The sequence below is a fragment of the Cetorhinus maximus genome, chromosome 18 (assembly GCF_964194155.1).
Source record: "Cetorhinus maximus chromosome 18, sCetMax3.hap1.1, whole genome shotgun sequence".
Taxonomy (NCBI): domain Eukaryota; kingdom Metazoa; phylum Chordata; class Chondrichthyes; order Lamniformes; family Cetorhinidae; genus Cetorhinus; species Cetorhinus maximus.
Window position 1 is genome coordinate 12,442,255 of NC_135896.1, and position 18,746 is coordinate 12,461,000.

General features: G+C 41.6%; 1 protein-coding gene across 2 annotated transcripts in view; it reads left to right on the top strand.

Annotated features, from left to right (window-relative positions):
• vsx2 (visual system homeobox 2) overlaps nucleotides 1-18,746 on the top strand; it is a 47,944-nt gene that overhangs the window by 13,052 nt on the left and 16,146 nt on the right. For both annotated transcript variants that reach the window (XM_078562098.1, XM_078562099.1), the window contains exons 2-3: nucleotides 7,966-8,050; nucleotides 9,176-9,299. In XM_078562098.1, coding sequence (XP_078418224.1) covers nucleotides 7,966-8,050; nucleotides 9,176-9,299 — 209 coding nt within the window. The remainder of the gene's footprint in view (nucleotides 1-7,965; nucleotides 8,051-9,175; nucleotides 9,300-18,746) is intronic.

The window sequence follows — 18,746 nt, forward strand, 5'->3', positions numbered from 1 at the left end:
ATTTTATGTATTGATTGCATGCTAAGAAATTAACTACAGATTGCAAATAAGATAGTTCACTAAGAAATAATTTTCAATTTGGTTATTAGATACTACTGATGCTGAGTACAATGAGACAGAATGGTAATTTGGTTTTAATACATCTTCAGTTTTGAATTTCTATTTATATGCACTTCATCCTTCCTCCTGCAACAGTTTGAGGTTTCAAATCACTTCAATTGATTAGGCATAGCCATCTTCCAATATTTTGGCTGTGGGACTAATTATTTTCACATTCACTGGACCTGGCTAGAAGAATGAGAATAACCTCTTGCCACTATTTGGACTGTTACCCATAACCATTATCAGCCTTCTGTTACATAGGAACAGGCACAGACCATTCAAACATTTGAGCCTGTTCCATCATTTTGTTAGATTATTTCTGATTTGTATCTCAACTCCATTACCATTGCTCCATATCCCTTGATACTCTTGTCTAACAATAAATCTGTTGATCACAACCTTTGAAAATGACATTGCCCGAGGATTCCTAGCTTTTTGGAGAGAAGTGAGTTCCAGATGTGCACAACCCTTTTGTGTAAAAAAGTGCTAAATCACAAATGGCGTGGCTCTAATTTTAAGATTCTTCCTCCTCCACTTGTTTTGAATTTCCCCACTAGAGGAACTAGTTTCTTTGCACCTACCCTATTAGGAGGTAATGACACTCTGGTTGGTGGTAACTTAGCTTTACTTTTCACTGGCGTTTAGAATCTGATGTATGGGCCGACTCTATCTTGGTTGCACCTGAAACAGAGTTTATAGTTCATTCTGTGCAAACCTGTTTATAAGTTCAGGAGAGGAAGTAGCTCAGAATATGTTGTAAAATGATGTGATGACATCGTTGCACCAAGTATTCTGGGATTCAAGGCAGAGGTCAAACCAAGTTGGAATTCAGGTGCAACCAGAATCAGATGGCTGGGAGAACAAACCTGAACAATGACATGTATTTATATAATCTAACATAGTCAAGTGTACCAAGATGTTTCACAGGGGCATTAGCCAACAAAATTTGACACCAATCCACATGAGGAGATATTAGGACAGATGACCCAAAAACTTGCTCAAAGTTGTAGATTTTAAGACGCATAGAGAGGTAGAGAGGTGGAGAGGTTTAGGGAGGGATTTTCAGATCGTAGGAAGGGAAGACCGCCACTGTTGGAATGATAAAATTTGGAGGTGCACAAGGGGCCGGAATTGGAGGAATGCAGAGATCTCAGTGGTTATAGGGTGGAGGAGATCAGAGAGACCGGGAATGGTGAGGCCTTGGAGGCGTTTGAAAACAAGACTGAGAGTTTTAAAATTGAGGTGTTGTTTGATTGCGAGTAGCTACGTTGCATTGATTTGATTATACTGCTAACTGGCAGCAGGCTTCTGTACACATTCAGCACAATTCTGATGCCTTGGGCATCTATTGAATACCACCAGTAAAAAAATGCTCAATAAAGAACACACTTCCAAATTAGATTAGGTCTTGTAAAGCAAATTTAGCTGACAATTGAGGGGGGGGGTGGGGGTGGTGTGTGGTGGTGGGGAGACAAACCTAAAGTTTCCAGAACTCTCTATGCTATTTCAGCCACAGAATAGCATAACATTGTGGCGAAAGAGGGGTGTGGTGGGTTGCACAAAGCTGCTGAAGATTTCTCCAGACCAGTTAATTGTTCCAGTTTGCAGCAGGTCATTCAATGCGTGAGCCTGTTCCGCCATGCAATCTGATCATTTACCTCAGCTCCATTTACCTGCCTTTGGTCCACATACCCTTCCCCCACAAGAAACCCATCAATTTCAATCTTGAAAATTTCACCAGCCAGCATTCATGTACACAAATCTTGTTTGGTTAATTGTCCTCACCTTGCCCGTATGCTCTAATGATGCTCTGGCCATACTTATTGATGTCACACTCTTTGTTGCCAATGCTTTGCACATTGTTATACAGGCAATTTAATAAGTTCTTATTTTATTATTCCTGCTTTTAACAGACATTTGTTGTTACATCTCACAATGTTTCTTGTACCAAGAGTAGTTCTATTATGTCTATCGCTTTTCATAGTATATGACCTTTGCTCTCATTCCTTTTTATTTTCTGTGTTACTATTATGTCTATCCTCTCCTCTCCGTAATGCTATATCATACTCCATTCCCGCCCCACTACTTTGTTGCTATAAAGTCCTTTCTACAGCCCTGATTATACTTTCCACTAAGACCTGCCTGAATCAGGTGAAGCCTGACCCAATGTCTAACTCCTTCCTGTCCCCGTTCTACTACCAGTGTCCCATGAAATGCAACCACATCCTTTCGATACAAATCTTCCACCATGCATTACTTTCCTGATCTATTTGCTCGTAGGTCACTTAGGCTGTGGTTTGAGTAGTAACCCAGAGATTACCACCCTTAAGGGTCCCAATTTTACATTTTGTTTTTAAATTTTTCACTTAGAAATTGACCCACGATAATGTTATTTTGAATTAACATCTGTGAGACTTGCAGTAATAATTAAACAGAAACTATTTAGAACCCAAGTCTATCTTTGCCTTCATGGAGTTATGGAGTATATTTATTTGAAAAGGTATTACCATGTTAAAATAGTTGCTCCGCTTGCTTAAAATCAATCACATTTTACTTGTTTATTTGGATCAGTTGGATTTGGAGGTTTTTGGCTGTTTGTTTATTTATAAGAATAATTTTTTGGGGTGGGAATGATGTATTTTGTTTGGGGCTGATGGTTTTAAGTCTGATTGCATATTTGAATGAGTATTTTGACAGGCTTCAATATATTTAGGTATATTGGTGATGGATTTAATGGTGTATTTGGCTAGGCTTAACAATAATTTTAGGTCGGTTTGCTAGTTTAATTGAATGGGTTTGGTCGGATTAAAAGTTATGATTGCTTAGCTTTGTGATATATTTGGTGGAAATGATGATTAAAGATGTGTTTGGCTGAGGTTGGTGAAATTGAGTAGGTTTGTTTGGTTCAATATTTTATTTGGGTTTGATGTTTTTAAGTAGGTTATTTGGTTGAATTCACCGTATATTTAGTTAAACTTGAAAGACTTTAGTTTCATTTTGTATAATTAGGTGTATTTGGTATATTTTGGTGAGTTTTGTATGTTTATCTTTAGATGGGTTTTATGATTAGTAGCTTGGGTGAGCATAGGTTTCTTTTATGTGTTTTTGGGGGTTTGTTCTTGTATTTGATTCATGATGTATTTAGATGGGATTGAACGTGTTTGAATGGATTTGATAATACATTTGGTTGTGCTTGATGATATTATTGGGTGGGTGTCTCGGCGTTGATGCTGTATTTGGTTGGGATTGGTGCATTTTTAGATGTGTTTGTGTATCTGAGTGGGTTAGATGAACTAATTGGAATGGGTAATTGGATAGACTGATTAGGTAATTGAGTAGGTTAATGATGTATTTGGTGGTGTATTGGGATAGATTTGAAAGCACGTCTGGGTATATTGAATAGGTGTTATATTGTTGAACCTACTTGAGTTAGTCTTGTGGTATATACAGGAGTTCTGATGGTGTATTGAGTGGTTTTAATGTTTTTGGCTAGATTTTTGGTAGCTTCGCTGGCATATGTTGATGAGCTAAGTGTATCTGAGTGATTTGTATTGGGTGTATTTTGCTTTGTATATTGAATTTAATGGTGTCATTGGGCTAATTTCATTGGTTTCAATGTATATTAGAATTAGTTGGCTATATTTGACAGTGTAAAAGGTGGAGTTCTGTAGCACATTTGGATGCATTTGTGCTTTCTAGTCAATGTAGCTGGATTTGTAGGGCTTTATTGGTGTCTTTCCTTGAGTATTTTGAGTTGGTTTGCTGCTGCATTTAGGTTATATGGATAGGTGTGATGGCAGCATTGGGTAGATTTGGTTTTTACAGAGCATCATAAAATAAAACAGCTGAGAAGGAGGCCATTCAGCTCATTGTGACTGTTCTGGCCCTTATGAAAATATGCCCCACTCCCCTATGCAAATATTCCCCCTTCAAGAATATATAAGTTGTGTATTTTTTTTATTCTTCCATGGGACGTGGGTGTCACTGACAAGGCCAGCGTTTGTTGCCTATCCCTAATTGCCCTTGAACTGAATGGCTGACTAAGCCATTTCAGAGGACAGTTAAGAATCAACCACATTGTTGTGGGGGGGGGGGGGTCTAGAGTCACATTTAGGCCAGACCAGCAAATTTCCTTCTCTAAAGGGCATTAGTGAGCCAGATAGTTTTTTTTTTACAACAATTGAAGATAGATTATTACTGAGACTAGCTTTCACTTCCAGCTATGATTAATTGAATTTAAATTCCACCAGCTGCTGTGATGGGATTTGAACCCATGTCCCTAGAGCATTAGCCTGGGTCTCCTGGGTTACTAGTGCAGTGACATTACCACTACACCACAGTCTTTGAGAGTGTGTTGATTGATCTTCTAAATTTTGGTATGGCCATCTGGTGCATTTGTTAGTTTAAGTTGGGTCTTGAGGACCATTTTAGAGAACTGTACTATTCTGAGGTGGTTTGCTGGTATGTTATTTGGCGGATTTGAGAATGCACTGGGATAAGTTTGCTACAGTATATGGTTGGATTTGTGGGAACTTCAAGATAGGTTTGACAGTACATATGGGTAGGGCTGCTGTAATACTGTGTGGGTTTATGGATATATTTGCATAGAACTAAAGCATTGAACACGATTGATGCACTTTGCTTGCCTTAATGGGTTTCTTCTGTTTTTTTTGCTGGGTTTGAGGTTGAGGCAGATGGGTTTACAGATGTATTTTGAGTGGGCTTGCTTGTATATTTGGGCAATTTAACTGTATGATTTATGTATTTGTGGTTTACCTATTAGTAAACACAGGTGCTGTTCTTGTCATATGGATTATTCTGGAGTCAGTCTCTACTACTGTTTTACGACTAACAAAATTACACCATTGGAATGTTGCATTTCAAATAAGTCACCCCCACTGCCACAAAATGAATACAATTGAAAAATATAGCAGCTGATTGTTAACTATTTTAAAATATGTGGTGTGAATGGGGTCTGACTGAACCTCATCAAAGACCATCAGCCCTGGATCTTCAGTCAGCACTACTCCTAGAAAGGACATGGGAGTTTTAACACTTCGGGAGAGTATACTGGGAAGAAATGTGTCGCGGCTCCAAATTATAATTAGCATTGATATTAACAAAGAGATTGTTTTGGAATATATGATAGAAAATTAAGAGTACCCCCAAAATCTGAGACGCTTTTGATCACTCATGGGATTTGACACACTCCTAGGGCCCCCCTGCAAATATTTAAGCACTGCTAAAGAACGTCTACAAATACAGACACAGAGTTAATTAAACCGACACAATCCTAGAAACCCTCGGCAAATATTAGCACTTCCAGCATTTTGCCTGCAAATATTGACACACTCGCTGGAGACCACGCAAGCCCACGTGCAAAATTTACCTTTCCCCAGGGACCCCATTCAAATGGGCCGTATAACTTCAAAAGACAGTAAGATATCCAAAGGAATACTGTGCTTTAATTCTGGATATTGTCTTATTAGCATAATGCAATATAGAAATAACTTCGCTGCTGACTCAACAAATATAAAATGACACAAAATCTTGAAATCCCTAAGACTCACTCACAGACTTGCAGTCTGAATACATTTGCTTTAACACTCACTGTAATTGACCCATTTTCGCCAGTCAGCATAAAGAGAATGCTCCCACCGCACATTCAACGCTGAGGAACTAAAAAGGAATAAAAGGTTTATACATTTTTAAAAATACTCCTTCCAACGTCACCTATCTTGCTTCTATTTTCCCCAGCCAGACAAGTTACCGTTTTCCAATTTACAGTGAGCATTTTAATTTAAATCACTGGAGAGTACGAAAAGAGGAAGAATTGCTTCTATTGTTATGTGTTAAAAAAATCAGAAGCATCTGGTGTGTTTTTAAAACCACATTTATGATGTTGCTACACAAAATCGTCGGGGCCCCCGTCTGATCTCAGGTAGTATTAACACATCGTCCGAAGCTCATAGAAACAAAGCATGGTTGAAGAAACGCAAAGTGCGGTTTGTTTTTGAAATACAAACAACTTTGATTTTAACCTTGGTTTCAGGGAGACAGCAGGAGTATTTAAAAGGAGTGTCAGAGGGGTTTAAAGGAGATATTTAAGAGGAAAGGCATGCAGATTTAAAAGCATGCAAACTCAACTACCAGATGCAATTAAATATTACGAATTTAAATGATTAAATTTAGCTGTGATTGAAATTCATTTTGGTTGCACCATGTCAAGTTCCTTTTTAAGGAGATACAAGAATCTCCATTGTGTAACCCCCTCCGTTTTACAGATCCGTTTCCCAGGTGTTGACAGCTCGATCTTGAGTGACCACCCCTCCCTGTGAGTGAGTGAGTGTTTGGGCTGGGGTGGTAACAGGAAACAAGCCAGTTGGTGAAGTCAAAACTAAGACACAGAGCTTTTCTTTATTGAGAGAATTTATTGACTCACATCTCTCCTACCACAAACCCAGTGTCCCAGTTATCCCCTATTTATATGTGCTCCAAGTACTTAATTAAACAATGCCCTTCACCTGTGTATCATAACAATATTATTAACATACCATTAACATGGAGGAGGGAGAACTGGTCTGGTCTGGATAAGTCTATTCACTTGGAGACCTGTCGTGCCTCAGTTTGTTTCTTATTTATCAGAAGAGAAATCCCACGCTGGCAAATAAATTTGCTTTTCGAATTCGAATGAGAAGTGCTGTTTTAAATAAAAATTGCATATGAATTCACGGAAATGTCAATGAAATTGAACAGAGGGTGTTCCATTTTAACGACTGAATCTGTCGGAATCTTTTGTTTTCTATTGGAGCATATGAAACTGTTCACTGGGTGGCAGGGCTATACCGATTCCAACAATATTTTTTACTAAACGCACAGTGAAAGGTTACTTAATTTGTTTCACAGCCATTAAGAATCATGGAATCAAAGAATGGTTACAGCACAGGAAGAGGCTGTTCAGCTCGCTGTGTCCAGGGTGACTCGCTGCAAGAGCGACACACTTTGTCCCACTCTTCTGCCTTTTCCTCGTAGCCCTGCAATTTTTTTGTGCTTATCCAATTCCCTTTTGAAAGCCACGGTTAAATCCGTCTTCACCACACTCCCAGGCAGCCCATTCCAGACCATAACCGTTCACTGCAGAAAAAAGCTTGTCCTCATGTTGCAGTCGCTTCTTCTGCCAATCACTTTAATTCAGTGTCCTCTGCTTCTTGACCCTTCAGCCAAAGGGCAGAGTTTCTCTTAAACTACTTTGTCCTCATAATTTTGAACACCTCTGTCAAATCTCCCCTCAACCCCCCTCTTCTCTAAGGAGGACCAACTCCAGCTTCTCCAATTTCTCCACGTAACTGAAGTTCCTCATTACCGGAACCATTCTCTTAAAACTTTTTGCACCCTCTTTAAAACCTACACTTTCTTGCTAAAGTGCAGTGCCCAGAATTGGACACAATACTCCAGCTAAGGCTGACCTCGTATTTTATAAAACTTCATCATAACTCCTTTGCTTCTGTACTCTATGCCTCTATTATAAAGCCCAGAATTCCAAATGCTTTTTTATCGACATTCTTAACCTTCTCTTTCACCAACACATATTCCCCAGGGCTCTCAGTTCCTGCACCCCGTTTAGAATTCATGCTATCTTTCCTTCTTTATTAATTAAATAATTAAAGGAGAAAATGTAATAAATATTGGGCAAATGATTTGGGTTCATTTCAGATGGCAAACCATTGTAATATTCCAGTGTTTCATTCTGCAGCGCATCATGACACACAGCCCCTCAATCCAAATAGTATACTGTTACACACCATGGGAAATGGTATTTTAAAATATATTTTACATGTGAAAACACTTTCTGTTTTAATTCAGATTCTGAAGACATTTCATCAAGTGACAGGAAACTTTCCAAATCCAATCTGAGCCAAACGAAAAAGAGAAAGAAAAGGCGCCACAGGTAAGTATTGGAGTTCAGGTCCGTAGACAGCTGTGTCTGTTTAATCATATCTGTTGTCATTCTGGATATAACTGTATTGAGCCTATAGTTTGTACGAACTGCATTTGCCTACCTGTGCTGCATCTTCCAGCTGTTTACCTATCATTACGCTGTTCCAGCTGTTCACCTCTCTGTGCTGCATTCCAGCTGTTCACCTAACTGTACGGCATTCCAGTTGTTTAGCTAACTGTACGGCATTCCAGCTGTTCACCTATCCATGCTGTAATCCAGCTTTTAAAAAAATTCATTCTTGGGATGTGAGGCCATTCGGCCCATGGAGTCCATGCCTGTTCTTTGTAGAGCAATCCAGTCAGTCCCATTCCCCCGCTCTGTCCCTGTAGCCCTGCATATTTATCTCCCTCAAGTGTCCATCCAATTTCCTTTTGAAATAATTTATCGTCTCTGCTTCCATCACCAGGCAGTGAGTACCAGGCCATTGCCACTTGCTGCATAAAAGTTCTTCCTCATATTCCCACATTTATCTCCAGCCCAAAGTCTTAAGTCTGTGTCCTCTCGTCCTTGTGCAATCAGCTATTGGGAACAGCTTTTCTTTCTCTACCTTATCTGGACCAGTCATAGTCTTGTACACTTCGATCAGATCTTCCCTCAGTCTGCTTTGCTCCAAGGAGAACAACCCCAGCTTCTCCAATCTAACCTTGTGGCTAAAACCCCTCATCCCTGGAACCTTTCTGGTAAATCTCCTCTGCACCCTTGCAAGGACCTTCACACCCTTCCTTAAGTGCAGTGACCAACGATACCCTAGTTGTGGCCTCACCAATGCTTTAGGAAGTTTCAAAAGGTTTCACTAGGGACATCAGCAATTAGCTTCATGGGGCGGCTTGGGAGAGATTAGGATGAAAGGAAGAATAAACTGCAGGGTCTCATAAAAAGGTAGACTGTGTGATGTGACATCTGCTTTTAGGCAAATGAGTTAATATCTGCATCATAAGAACAACTTCATCCAAACTAAGTAGCAAGTTTCACTGCGCTTAATATCTGGAAAGAAGTGCTGAGGGAGGCACAGTGTTCAGTGTTGCCTGTGTATGGCTCACAGCCTGCTAATTCTCTTTTCTATCTAATTTTAAGGACTATTTTCACTTCTTATCAGTTGGAGGAGCTGGAAAAGGCATTTAACGAAGCTCACTATCCAGATGTCTACGCACGGGAAATGCTGGCCATGAAGACAGAGTTACCAGAGGACAGGATTCAGGTAAATTGAGAAAGAGTGAGAGAAAAACAGACATAGTCGGAATGACAATCAAATTGAGAAATACAGATGGAGAAACACAGTGAAAGAGACCAGAGTGAGAGAGACAGAAGGAGGGAAAGAGAGACAGTCACAGATGGAGAGACAGAAAAAGACGGATACAGCTTTCTCAATATGTCTGAGCACCAGTACCTTATGAGGCTCAGGCTTTCATGGCAGGTTGTTACTGACACCTGCAGCCTCCTGGAGGTAAGTGGGGGTTTTACTGCTTCACTGTGGACCTGCTGGGCATGCAATGCCAGTGACCAACATAATGGCTATCGCTGGAGGGCCACCCCCTACTCTCCCTGGAGTGCTGTGCAGGAGAATGCTGGGGAAGTCAGAGTGTGGGGCTTTGCACCTGAAAGTGGGATGCCACCCACCACTGTGGCCCTTATTACCCCTTGGCGCACTGTATCCAGTTTGGAGGGAAGACACGTCTGCCACTCACTTCCTTGGCCACTTCTTTCCACGCTTATTTGGCTTGAGAGTCAGGCCTCTCCTGTCCACAGGGAGCAGAACTTCACATCAGTCCCTCAGATCCCGCAGCAGGACCTCTTGTCAAAGAGTCAAAGACCCAGGGCAGCCATCCCAGGTCTCCTTTCCATTGCTGTGGTTGCTAAAGGCTCAGGAAGCAATGTCGAATTCAGTCAGGAGACCCCTGCTTGGGTTTCTTTGAATAGAAATCCAGGCCTTGAGTGTGGGTGAATTGCCCTTGAGAAGGTGGTGGTGAGCCAACTTCCTGAGCCGCTGCAGTCCATCTGGTGTGGGTACTCCCACAGTGCTGTTCGACAGTTCCAGGATTTTGATCCAGCTACAGTGAAGGAACGGCGATGTCAGTAAGTTTGAAGTCAGGTTGTGTGTGGCTTGGCGGGGAACTTGCAGGTGGTGGTGTTCCCAAGCTTCTGCAGCCCTTGTCCTTCTAAGTGGTACAGGTCACACGTTTGGAAGGTGCTGTCGATGGAGCCTTAGTGAGTTGCTGCAGCGCATTTTGTAGATGGTACACACTGCTGCCACTGTGCACGGTGGTGGAGGGAATGAATGTTTAAGCTGGTGAATGGGGTGCCAATCAAGCGGCTGCTTTGTCCTGGATGGTGTCAAGCTTCTTGAGTGCTTTTGGAGCCACATTCACCCAGGCAAGTGGAGAGTATTCCATCACACTCCTTACTTGTGCTTTGTAGATGGTGGGCAGACTTTGTGGAGTCAGGAGGTGAGTTACTTGCCTCAGAATTAGGATGGACCTGATGGGTTGCTTCCTAGGACATTAAAGGAAGTAACTACACAAATAGTGGATGCATTGGTTGTAATCTTCAAAGAATGCTTAGATTCTGACAAAGTCCCAGAAGATTGGAAAACTGCCAATGTAACACCCTTATTCAAAAAGGGGGGGAGACAAAAAACAGGAACTATAGGCCAGTTAGCTTAACATCTGTCATTGGGAAAATGTTAAAGTCTGTTATAAAGGATGTAATAGCAGAGCATTTAGAAATAAATAATATAATCAAGCAGAGTCAGCATGGCTTCATGAAAGGGAAATCATGCCTGCCAAATTTATTAGAATTCTTTGAGGAGGTAACAAACAGGATAGATAAAGGGAAACCAGTAACTGTAATATATTTGGATTTCCAAAAGGCGTTCGATAAGGTACCGCACATAGGGCTACCTAATAAGATAAGAGCCTATGGTGTTGGGGGTAGTATATTAACATAGATAGAAGATTGGCTAACTAATAGAAGACAAAGAGTTGAGATAAGGGGGGCATTTTCGGGATGGCAATCCGTAACTAGTGGAGTGTCACGGGGATCAGTGCTGGGGCCTCAATTATTTACAATATATATTAATGACTTAGATGAGGGAAGTGAATGTACTATCGCTAAGTTTGTGGATCAGACAAAAATAGGTGGGAAGGTAAGTGGTGAGGATGACACAAAGAGTCTACAGAGCAATATAGAAAGGTTAATTGAGTGGGCAAAAACTTGGCAGATGGAACACAATGTGGGAAAATGTCATTTTGGCAGGAAGAATAGAGGAACTGAATATTATTTAAATGGAGAAAGACTACAGAAAGCCTCAGCACAGAGGGATTTGGGAGTCCTTGTGCATGAATCCCGAAAAGCTATCATACAAGTTCAGCATACAAGGTGATAGGGAAGGCTAATGGAATGTTGGCCTTTATTTCAAAGGGAATGGACAAAAAATTAGGGAAGTCTTGCTAAAACTATACAAGGCACTAATTAGATCACACCTAGAATACTGTGAGCAGTTTTGGTCCCCTTATCTAAGGAAAGATATACTGGCATTGGAGGCAGTCCAGAGAAGGTTCATTAGGTTGATCCCTGGTATGGGGGGATTTTCTTATGAGGAGATGTTGAGTAGGTTGAGCCTATACTCATTGGAGTTTAGTAGAATGAGAGGCAATCTTATTGAAACATAGAAAATTCTTAGGGGGATTGACAGGGTAGATGCTGAGAGGTTGTTTCCCCTTGTGGGAGAGTCTAGGACCAGAGGGCATGATTTCAGAGTAAGGGGCCGCCCATTTAAGAAAGAGATGAGGAGGAATTTCTTCTCTCAGAGGATAGCGAACCTGTGGAATTCTTTACTGCATAGGGCTGTAGAGGCTGGGTCGTTAATTCAAGTATATTCAAGGCTGAGATAGACAGATTTTTAATCAGTAAGGGAATCAAGGGTTATGGGGACAAGGCAGGAAAGTGGAGTTGAGGATTATCAGATCAGCCATGATTTCATTGAATGGTAGAGCAGACTCGATGGGCCAAATGGCCTACTGCTGCTCTGATGTCTTATGGTCTTATGGAATTCCCAGCCTCTGACCTGCTCTTGTAGCCAGGCCATGAGATTACAGATTGTGGCTGAATATAATTCTGCTACTCCTGGCGGCCCAGAACGCCTCATGTATGCCCAATTTTGAGCTGCTAAATCTATTCTGAGTCTATCCCATTTAGCAGGGTGGTTGAGTATCACAGCTGAAATACTTTGTGTAGGGAAACCGAATATTTCAGTACAGTAACAGATATTTTCTGTCAAATGTACACAAGATAAGACATTAATCCATTTAGAAAACATCAAATTATTGGCAGACACATTCTTTATCCTGAGTGCCACCTTATATATATATTTTGAATAAAGAGGAGCTTGAAGGGAGAATCTTGCTACAAATATATATTTTGGAGAGATGCAATGGTAGCAGAGCAACATTAACCAGCCTTTAGTTTTGTTCATTCTTAGGATGTGAGCATCACTGGCAAGATCTGTATTTATTGCCAATTCCGAATTACCCTTGAGAAGGTGGTGGTGAGCCACCTTCTTGAAATGTTGCAGTCTGTGTGGTCTAGGTACACCCACAGCGCTGTTAGGGGGGGAGTTCAAGAATTTGTGGAGGAATGGTGATATAGTTCGATGTCAGGATGGTGTGTGACTTGGAGAGGGACTTGCAGGTAGTGGTGTTCCCATGTGTTTGCTGTCCTTGTTCTTCTAGGTGATAGAGTTCATGAGTTTAGGAGATGCTTTTGAAGGAACCTTTGCGAGTTGCTGCTGTGCTTCATGTTGATGGACAACACAGCTGCCACTGTGAGGTGGTGGTGGAGAGACTAAATGTTTAAAGTGGTTGATGGAGTGTCAATCAAACGGGTTACTGGACAGAGTCAAACTTCTTGAGTGTTGTGGGAGCTGAACTCATCCAGGCAGGTGGAGAGTATTCCATCACATCCCTGACTTGTGCCTGGTGGACAGGCTTCGGGGAGTCACGAGGTGAGTTACTCGCTGCAAAATTCCCAGCCTCTGACCTGCTCTTGCAGACAAAGTATTTATATGGCTGGTCCAGTTCACTTTTTGGTCAATGCTAAGCTCCCCTGGATGTTGATGGTGGGGAATTCAGCAATGGTAATACCATTGAATGTCATCTCCAATGCTATACTAAATAGGTAAACTTATCCATAGAGTCAATTACATTTGGTTGGATAGGAAGAGGTACAGCATAAATCGATAGGTACATGTACATGGACATTTGAGCATATATAGATTTACATACACTGGATCGAAGGACAGATTCGGGTCAATAAAATAGGTAAATATGAAAAAAGGAGCTTTCATTATGTGGCACCTTTCATGACCTCAGAATGTCCCAAAGTGCTTTTCAGCCAATGAAGTACTTTTGAAGTGTAGTCCATGCTGTAATGTAATGTAATGTCCTAAATGGAAATGCTCTTGGGGTATTGATGCCGGAGAGAGATCTTGGGGTTTTACTGAACAGTTCACTTAAAAAACAAAAGAACAGTATTCTCAGACTGTTAAAAAGACAAAACAGTAAGTTGGAATGCGTAGCAAGGTGTGTCCAGAGAGATCATTTTAAGACTGTGTTTGACCCTGATGAAACCATATTTGGAGTGGTCTGAGCAGTTTTAGTTTTCCTATTTCAGTTAGTGGAGGGAATACAGAGAGGTGGTAAACGGTTAGGGAATAACTAAAGAGGAAAGATTGACTGATCTGGGCCCTTTCTCTGTTGCAAAAGAAAGACTAAGACAGGCTAAGACAGAAGTAATTAAAATTATGAAAAGTTTGGACAAATTGAATCCAAATCAGCTTTTCTGTTATGTACAAAATTTGGCACAAGGGTCAAATTTGTAAATTAAGGACAACAATAAAAAATGGGAAATAGAGGAGGAGCTTTCTTACTGAAAAGATGGTAAGTATGAAGAACAGATTACCAGCACAGAGGACAGAACAAGAAACCGTCATGAGTTTCAAGAAGAAAATAAACTGGTTATTGTTAATAAATGAGATTCAGTTTTACTAGGGATGCACAAAGGCAATAGGGCACAATAGGGTGTACCTACGCCACATGGACTGTAGCGGATCAAGAAGGCAGCTCAGCACCACCTTCTTGAGGGCAGCTAGGGATGGGCAATAAATGCTGGCCCAGCCAGCGAAGCCCACACCCTGTGGATGAATAATAAAAAAAGTGAGCTGAAGGTCTTGTAGGGAAGTAGATGGATGAGTATTGTCTTTGCGCTAGTTACATGGCCACTCAGCAAGCTTCACTCCTGTTTATGATGCAAGTTTAAATTGCCTCCACATTATAGATGGATGATAGATTCACTACAGCAGATGGTATTGCTGATAATGGATAGACTATGGATCAATATATGGATGGATACATTACAGACACTGTAGATATAGATCTATTAAGAAACCTTTGTCATTTCCCAGGTTTCAAATTAAACCTACTAAGTGAATTTAACAATTTAATTTGAGAAAGAGACAAAGCATCACATTTTATTTAATGACCAAACTCAATGTGATATTGGCATGTCTTTGACAGAGAGATTGCAAGGTGTCATAATACTGGGTTTCAGATGGTTTATATGTAGAATAATGCATTTCTGAGAGTGAGTTCTGTTAGATGGACATATGAGGCCTGGTATCTTGTGAAGAGGGACTGTAACCAGACTCAGGTATTTACTTAAAACCAGTTTATTTGCACTATGTACACATGTACAAGGTGGGAAGAGGTTCAGATGGTTTATATATAGGATAATAGATACTTGGGAGTGTGTTACAGGTTGGAATCTAATTGAGTGGTTCAGATTCTTTATATGTAGAATAATGGATACCTGGGTGTGAGTTACAGGCTAGGATCTAATCAAGGGGTTAGATGGTTTATATATAAAACAATGGACACCTAGGAGTGATTAAAAGAAACAGGGAAGAACTTGCATTTATATTGCTCACAAAATCCTCGGTATGCTCCAAATTGCTTACTATTGAAGTAAGCAGATCACTTTATGTAGGGAAACATTGCAGCAGTGAGATAAATTATCTGTTTGTTGGTGTGATTGTGGCCAGGGCATCTGCAGAATGCTCTGCTCTTTAAATGGTGCCATGTGATCTTTACATTCCCCTGAACAGGGAGACAGCACATGAGCTGAAATAGAGCAATGCAGTTCCCCCTCGGTACTGCACTGAAGTGTCAGCCATAGCTCAGTTGGTAGCACTCTTGCTGCTGAGTTGAGAGGTTTTGGGGTGAAGTTCCGCTCAGGAAATTGAATACAAAACATGGGCTGACACCCCAGTGCAGCACTGAGGGAGGGCAGCAGTGCCAGAGTTGCCGGCTTTTGTGTGACGCATTAAACCAAGGCCCCAGTTGCTTTCTTAGGTCAAAATGAAAGATTCCGTAGCACTATTTCCAAGAAAACCACGGGAATTTTCCAAGTATTCACAACCAACTCCCTCAACTATCATCACTAGAAAAACAGGTTATCCCATCATGATCATATTGCTGTTTGTGGGAGCGTGTTGCGTGCTGATTGGCTGCTTCATTTCCTACATTACAACAATGAAAATGGGCAGAATTTTCCTAGCCCGGTGGAGACGGCTTTGGAGATGGGGCTGCCAGCTACCCGCCTGGCAGCAGCAGGAAGCCTATGAAGCTAATGCCAATGAGCAGCCATTTTTAGAATTTTGCCGGTGGTCCATGGGCTCCCCACTTTGTTGCATCTCGTCAGCTCACAGGAGGTGAGGACACAGCGGGTGCGGGGAGTGTGTGCAACGTTCACTTTGAAGGACCCAATGGGCAATCCTCGGGCCATCCGCCTGCAACCATATGCGGTTCACCTGCAGACGGATCTGCTAGACCGTGCTGGGTCTGAGGGATTGGCTGCCAGCCCCATTGTCAGGATTGTGCCTCCACCCTGCTCCCCTGATCTATGCAGCTCAGCATCACAGAGCCTCCGCAGCGGGTCTGCTGGTCACCCTTCACTTTGGGCGCTCTGATTAACCTGGCTGGCACGATGTGACAGTGAACGGGGGTCAGGACCAGCAGACGGCCTCCCCTCCTCAATACTTTCTAAATTGGCAAAATTCGGCCCTGCACTCCGGAAGTTCTGAATTGGCTGTAATATGCTTTGGGACATCCTGAGGCTGTGAAAGGTGCTATTTGCAGGCGAGTCTTTAGATTATATTGGTGAAATCCTGGATTGCAGCTTGAACCTTGAAGTTTTTGATTAAGGGAATAGTGCAACCACTGAGCTAAATTAACACTTAAAGACAGTAATGCAATAAGCTTAAATGGTAATATACTGAGTGAGTGAAGCCCGAATTGTGATGAGATAATTCCCTGATGGGGATAGCTGGTCACATTAAATTACTACTCTCTGTGATGATATTACTATTAGTTTTCTCTTGTCCTGCTGACACACATCTGGAGCCGTCTCCACTGGACTTACTTCTACAGAGAGTGTTGGCAGACCATTCACATTGAGGATCATACTGTTCTTCCCCGAGTGTTCATACCTACACACCTTCCAGAAGACTCACTGGCTAGTGTCCAGAAATGGGATCACAGTTATAATTCCCACTGCCAATCCCAGGAATGACTGAAGCCAATCGTAGTTCCAGTCTCAGCAGAACTAAAGTTTAAGAGTGCCCATTGAGCCATTGATAAAGCCTATCAGTTAATAACTGGCGAATTAGAAGGGTATGGATCCTAATTTAACTGCTAGTAAATGATTGCTGATTTTCCTCACTGCTCTTTGAGGCTTCTATAATGTCCCCTGCACTGCTCTCCTACATCACCTGGCAGTCTGTGATTATCTGACAGACGCACTGTTCTAGATCATAAGTAGTCCTTGCTGTATTCAACATTCCCCCTATTTTCCCATCCAAGTCAAGGTACCAGTTAACTTTTGTCTTTAATGTGTAATCTTGTACGGTTTTCTTTTGAATGTTGTTTATGCGTCGCCCTTGAAAGAGTGTTTGATAGGAAGGTTGGTGCTATGGGCAGTGAAACGGATATGTCTCTGGAGTTTGTCTCGTGTCCTTGAGGTTTAATGGCTATTTGGATGGTGTAAGCATCACTCCTTCAGTAGTGCACTGGAGTGCTCAGGCCTCTGGAATGTACCTTTTTTAAAATTCATTCACGGGATGCAGGCTTCGCTGGCTGGGCCAGCATTTATTGCCCATCCCTAGTTGCCCTTCAGAAGGTGGCGGTGAGCTGCCTTCTTGAACTGCTGCAGTCCATGTGGTGTAGGTACACCCACTGTGCTGTTAGGAAGGGAGTTCCAGGATTTTGACCCAGCGACAGTGAAAGAACAGCGATATATTTCCAAGTCAGGATGGTGAGTGTCTTGGAGAGGAACTCATGACCTCCTGACTCAGAGGCGCTTTGAAAGAGGGTTCTAATATTAGATTTCCCATTTAAATGTTCCCTCTTTTCCTCTTTGGTCCAAGTATCCCCATATGATGGAATGTATATTACAATTTTGGGTGGTATAAACAGGTGAACCTCAATATTTCAAGCTCATTTGGACTCATAAGTTGTTTTCTTTCCCTCCCCCATTAAATTAATATTTATTCTTATTGAGGTTTAACCTTGTCTATAGTGTCACCCTGGAATATTGGGTAGCACTCTCACCTCTCAATCAGAAGGCTGTAAGTTCAAACTCCACTTCAAAGTCCTGAGGAGAGATGTTAAACTGAGACCCTGTTTGCCTTCTCAGGTAGATATAAAAGACCTCACTGCTCTATTTCGAAGGGCAAGGGAGTTCTTCCTGTTGTCCTGAACAACACCTAAAACAGATGATCTAGTGTTTATTTCATAGCTGTTTGTGGGAGCTTGCTGTGCGCAAATTGGCTGCTGCATTTCCCACACTACAACAGTGGCTACATTTCAATAAGTACTTCATTGGCTGGAAAGGGCTTTGGGATATCATGAGATTGTGAAAGGTGCTATATAAATGCAAGTTCTTTCTTCCGTCACTGTCTAAAACAGCGTGCCCACAAGGATCGAAAAGTTTGCTATAATGAAGCAACACCAGTTCATCGAAATTTTAATAAGTGGAGAAAGTAAAACACCTCCACATTGATGAGCTAAGTAGTCACACTGAGTGATTGGATGTACCAATGGACTTACTGCTGCAGTGCAGTTAACTTGAGCCCAGTCTGCATTTTGTGATTAGCACATTCATTCCTTTAGCTTCACTATAAGCCAGTCCATGTTTTGTGAAGAGACCCATCCATTCCATTACCTTGGTGAATTCCACTCCAGGTGTTGGGTGGCTGAAATGAAGGTGCTCAGAGGTGGCCTTTCACCAGCAGCACTTGGGGTGAGGAAGATGATATGAACAGTATATCCAACTACTTGAAATGGAAGCATATCCTTTATTCACTGAAGTTGCAACCAGTGTTGGAGGCACAAACCATTAACACATTTATTCCATTTATGCGAAGTTTTTAGTCAAATTTTATACATCATTCAAAACTCTGCTTAATAAATAGAAAAGTGACTCTCAGCACTATGGAACATTTGGTCTAATAGTAAAATGAGTGGTGGCCACTAAAAACTAGATTGCATGGGGGAAGGTGGGATTAAGGAAGGTGGTGCAGCGAAGGTTCACTAGA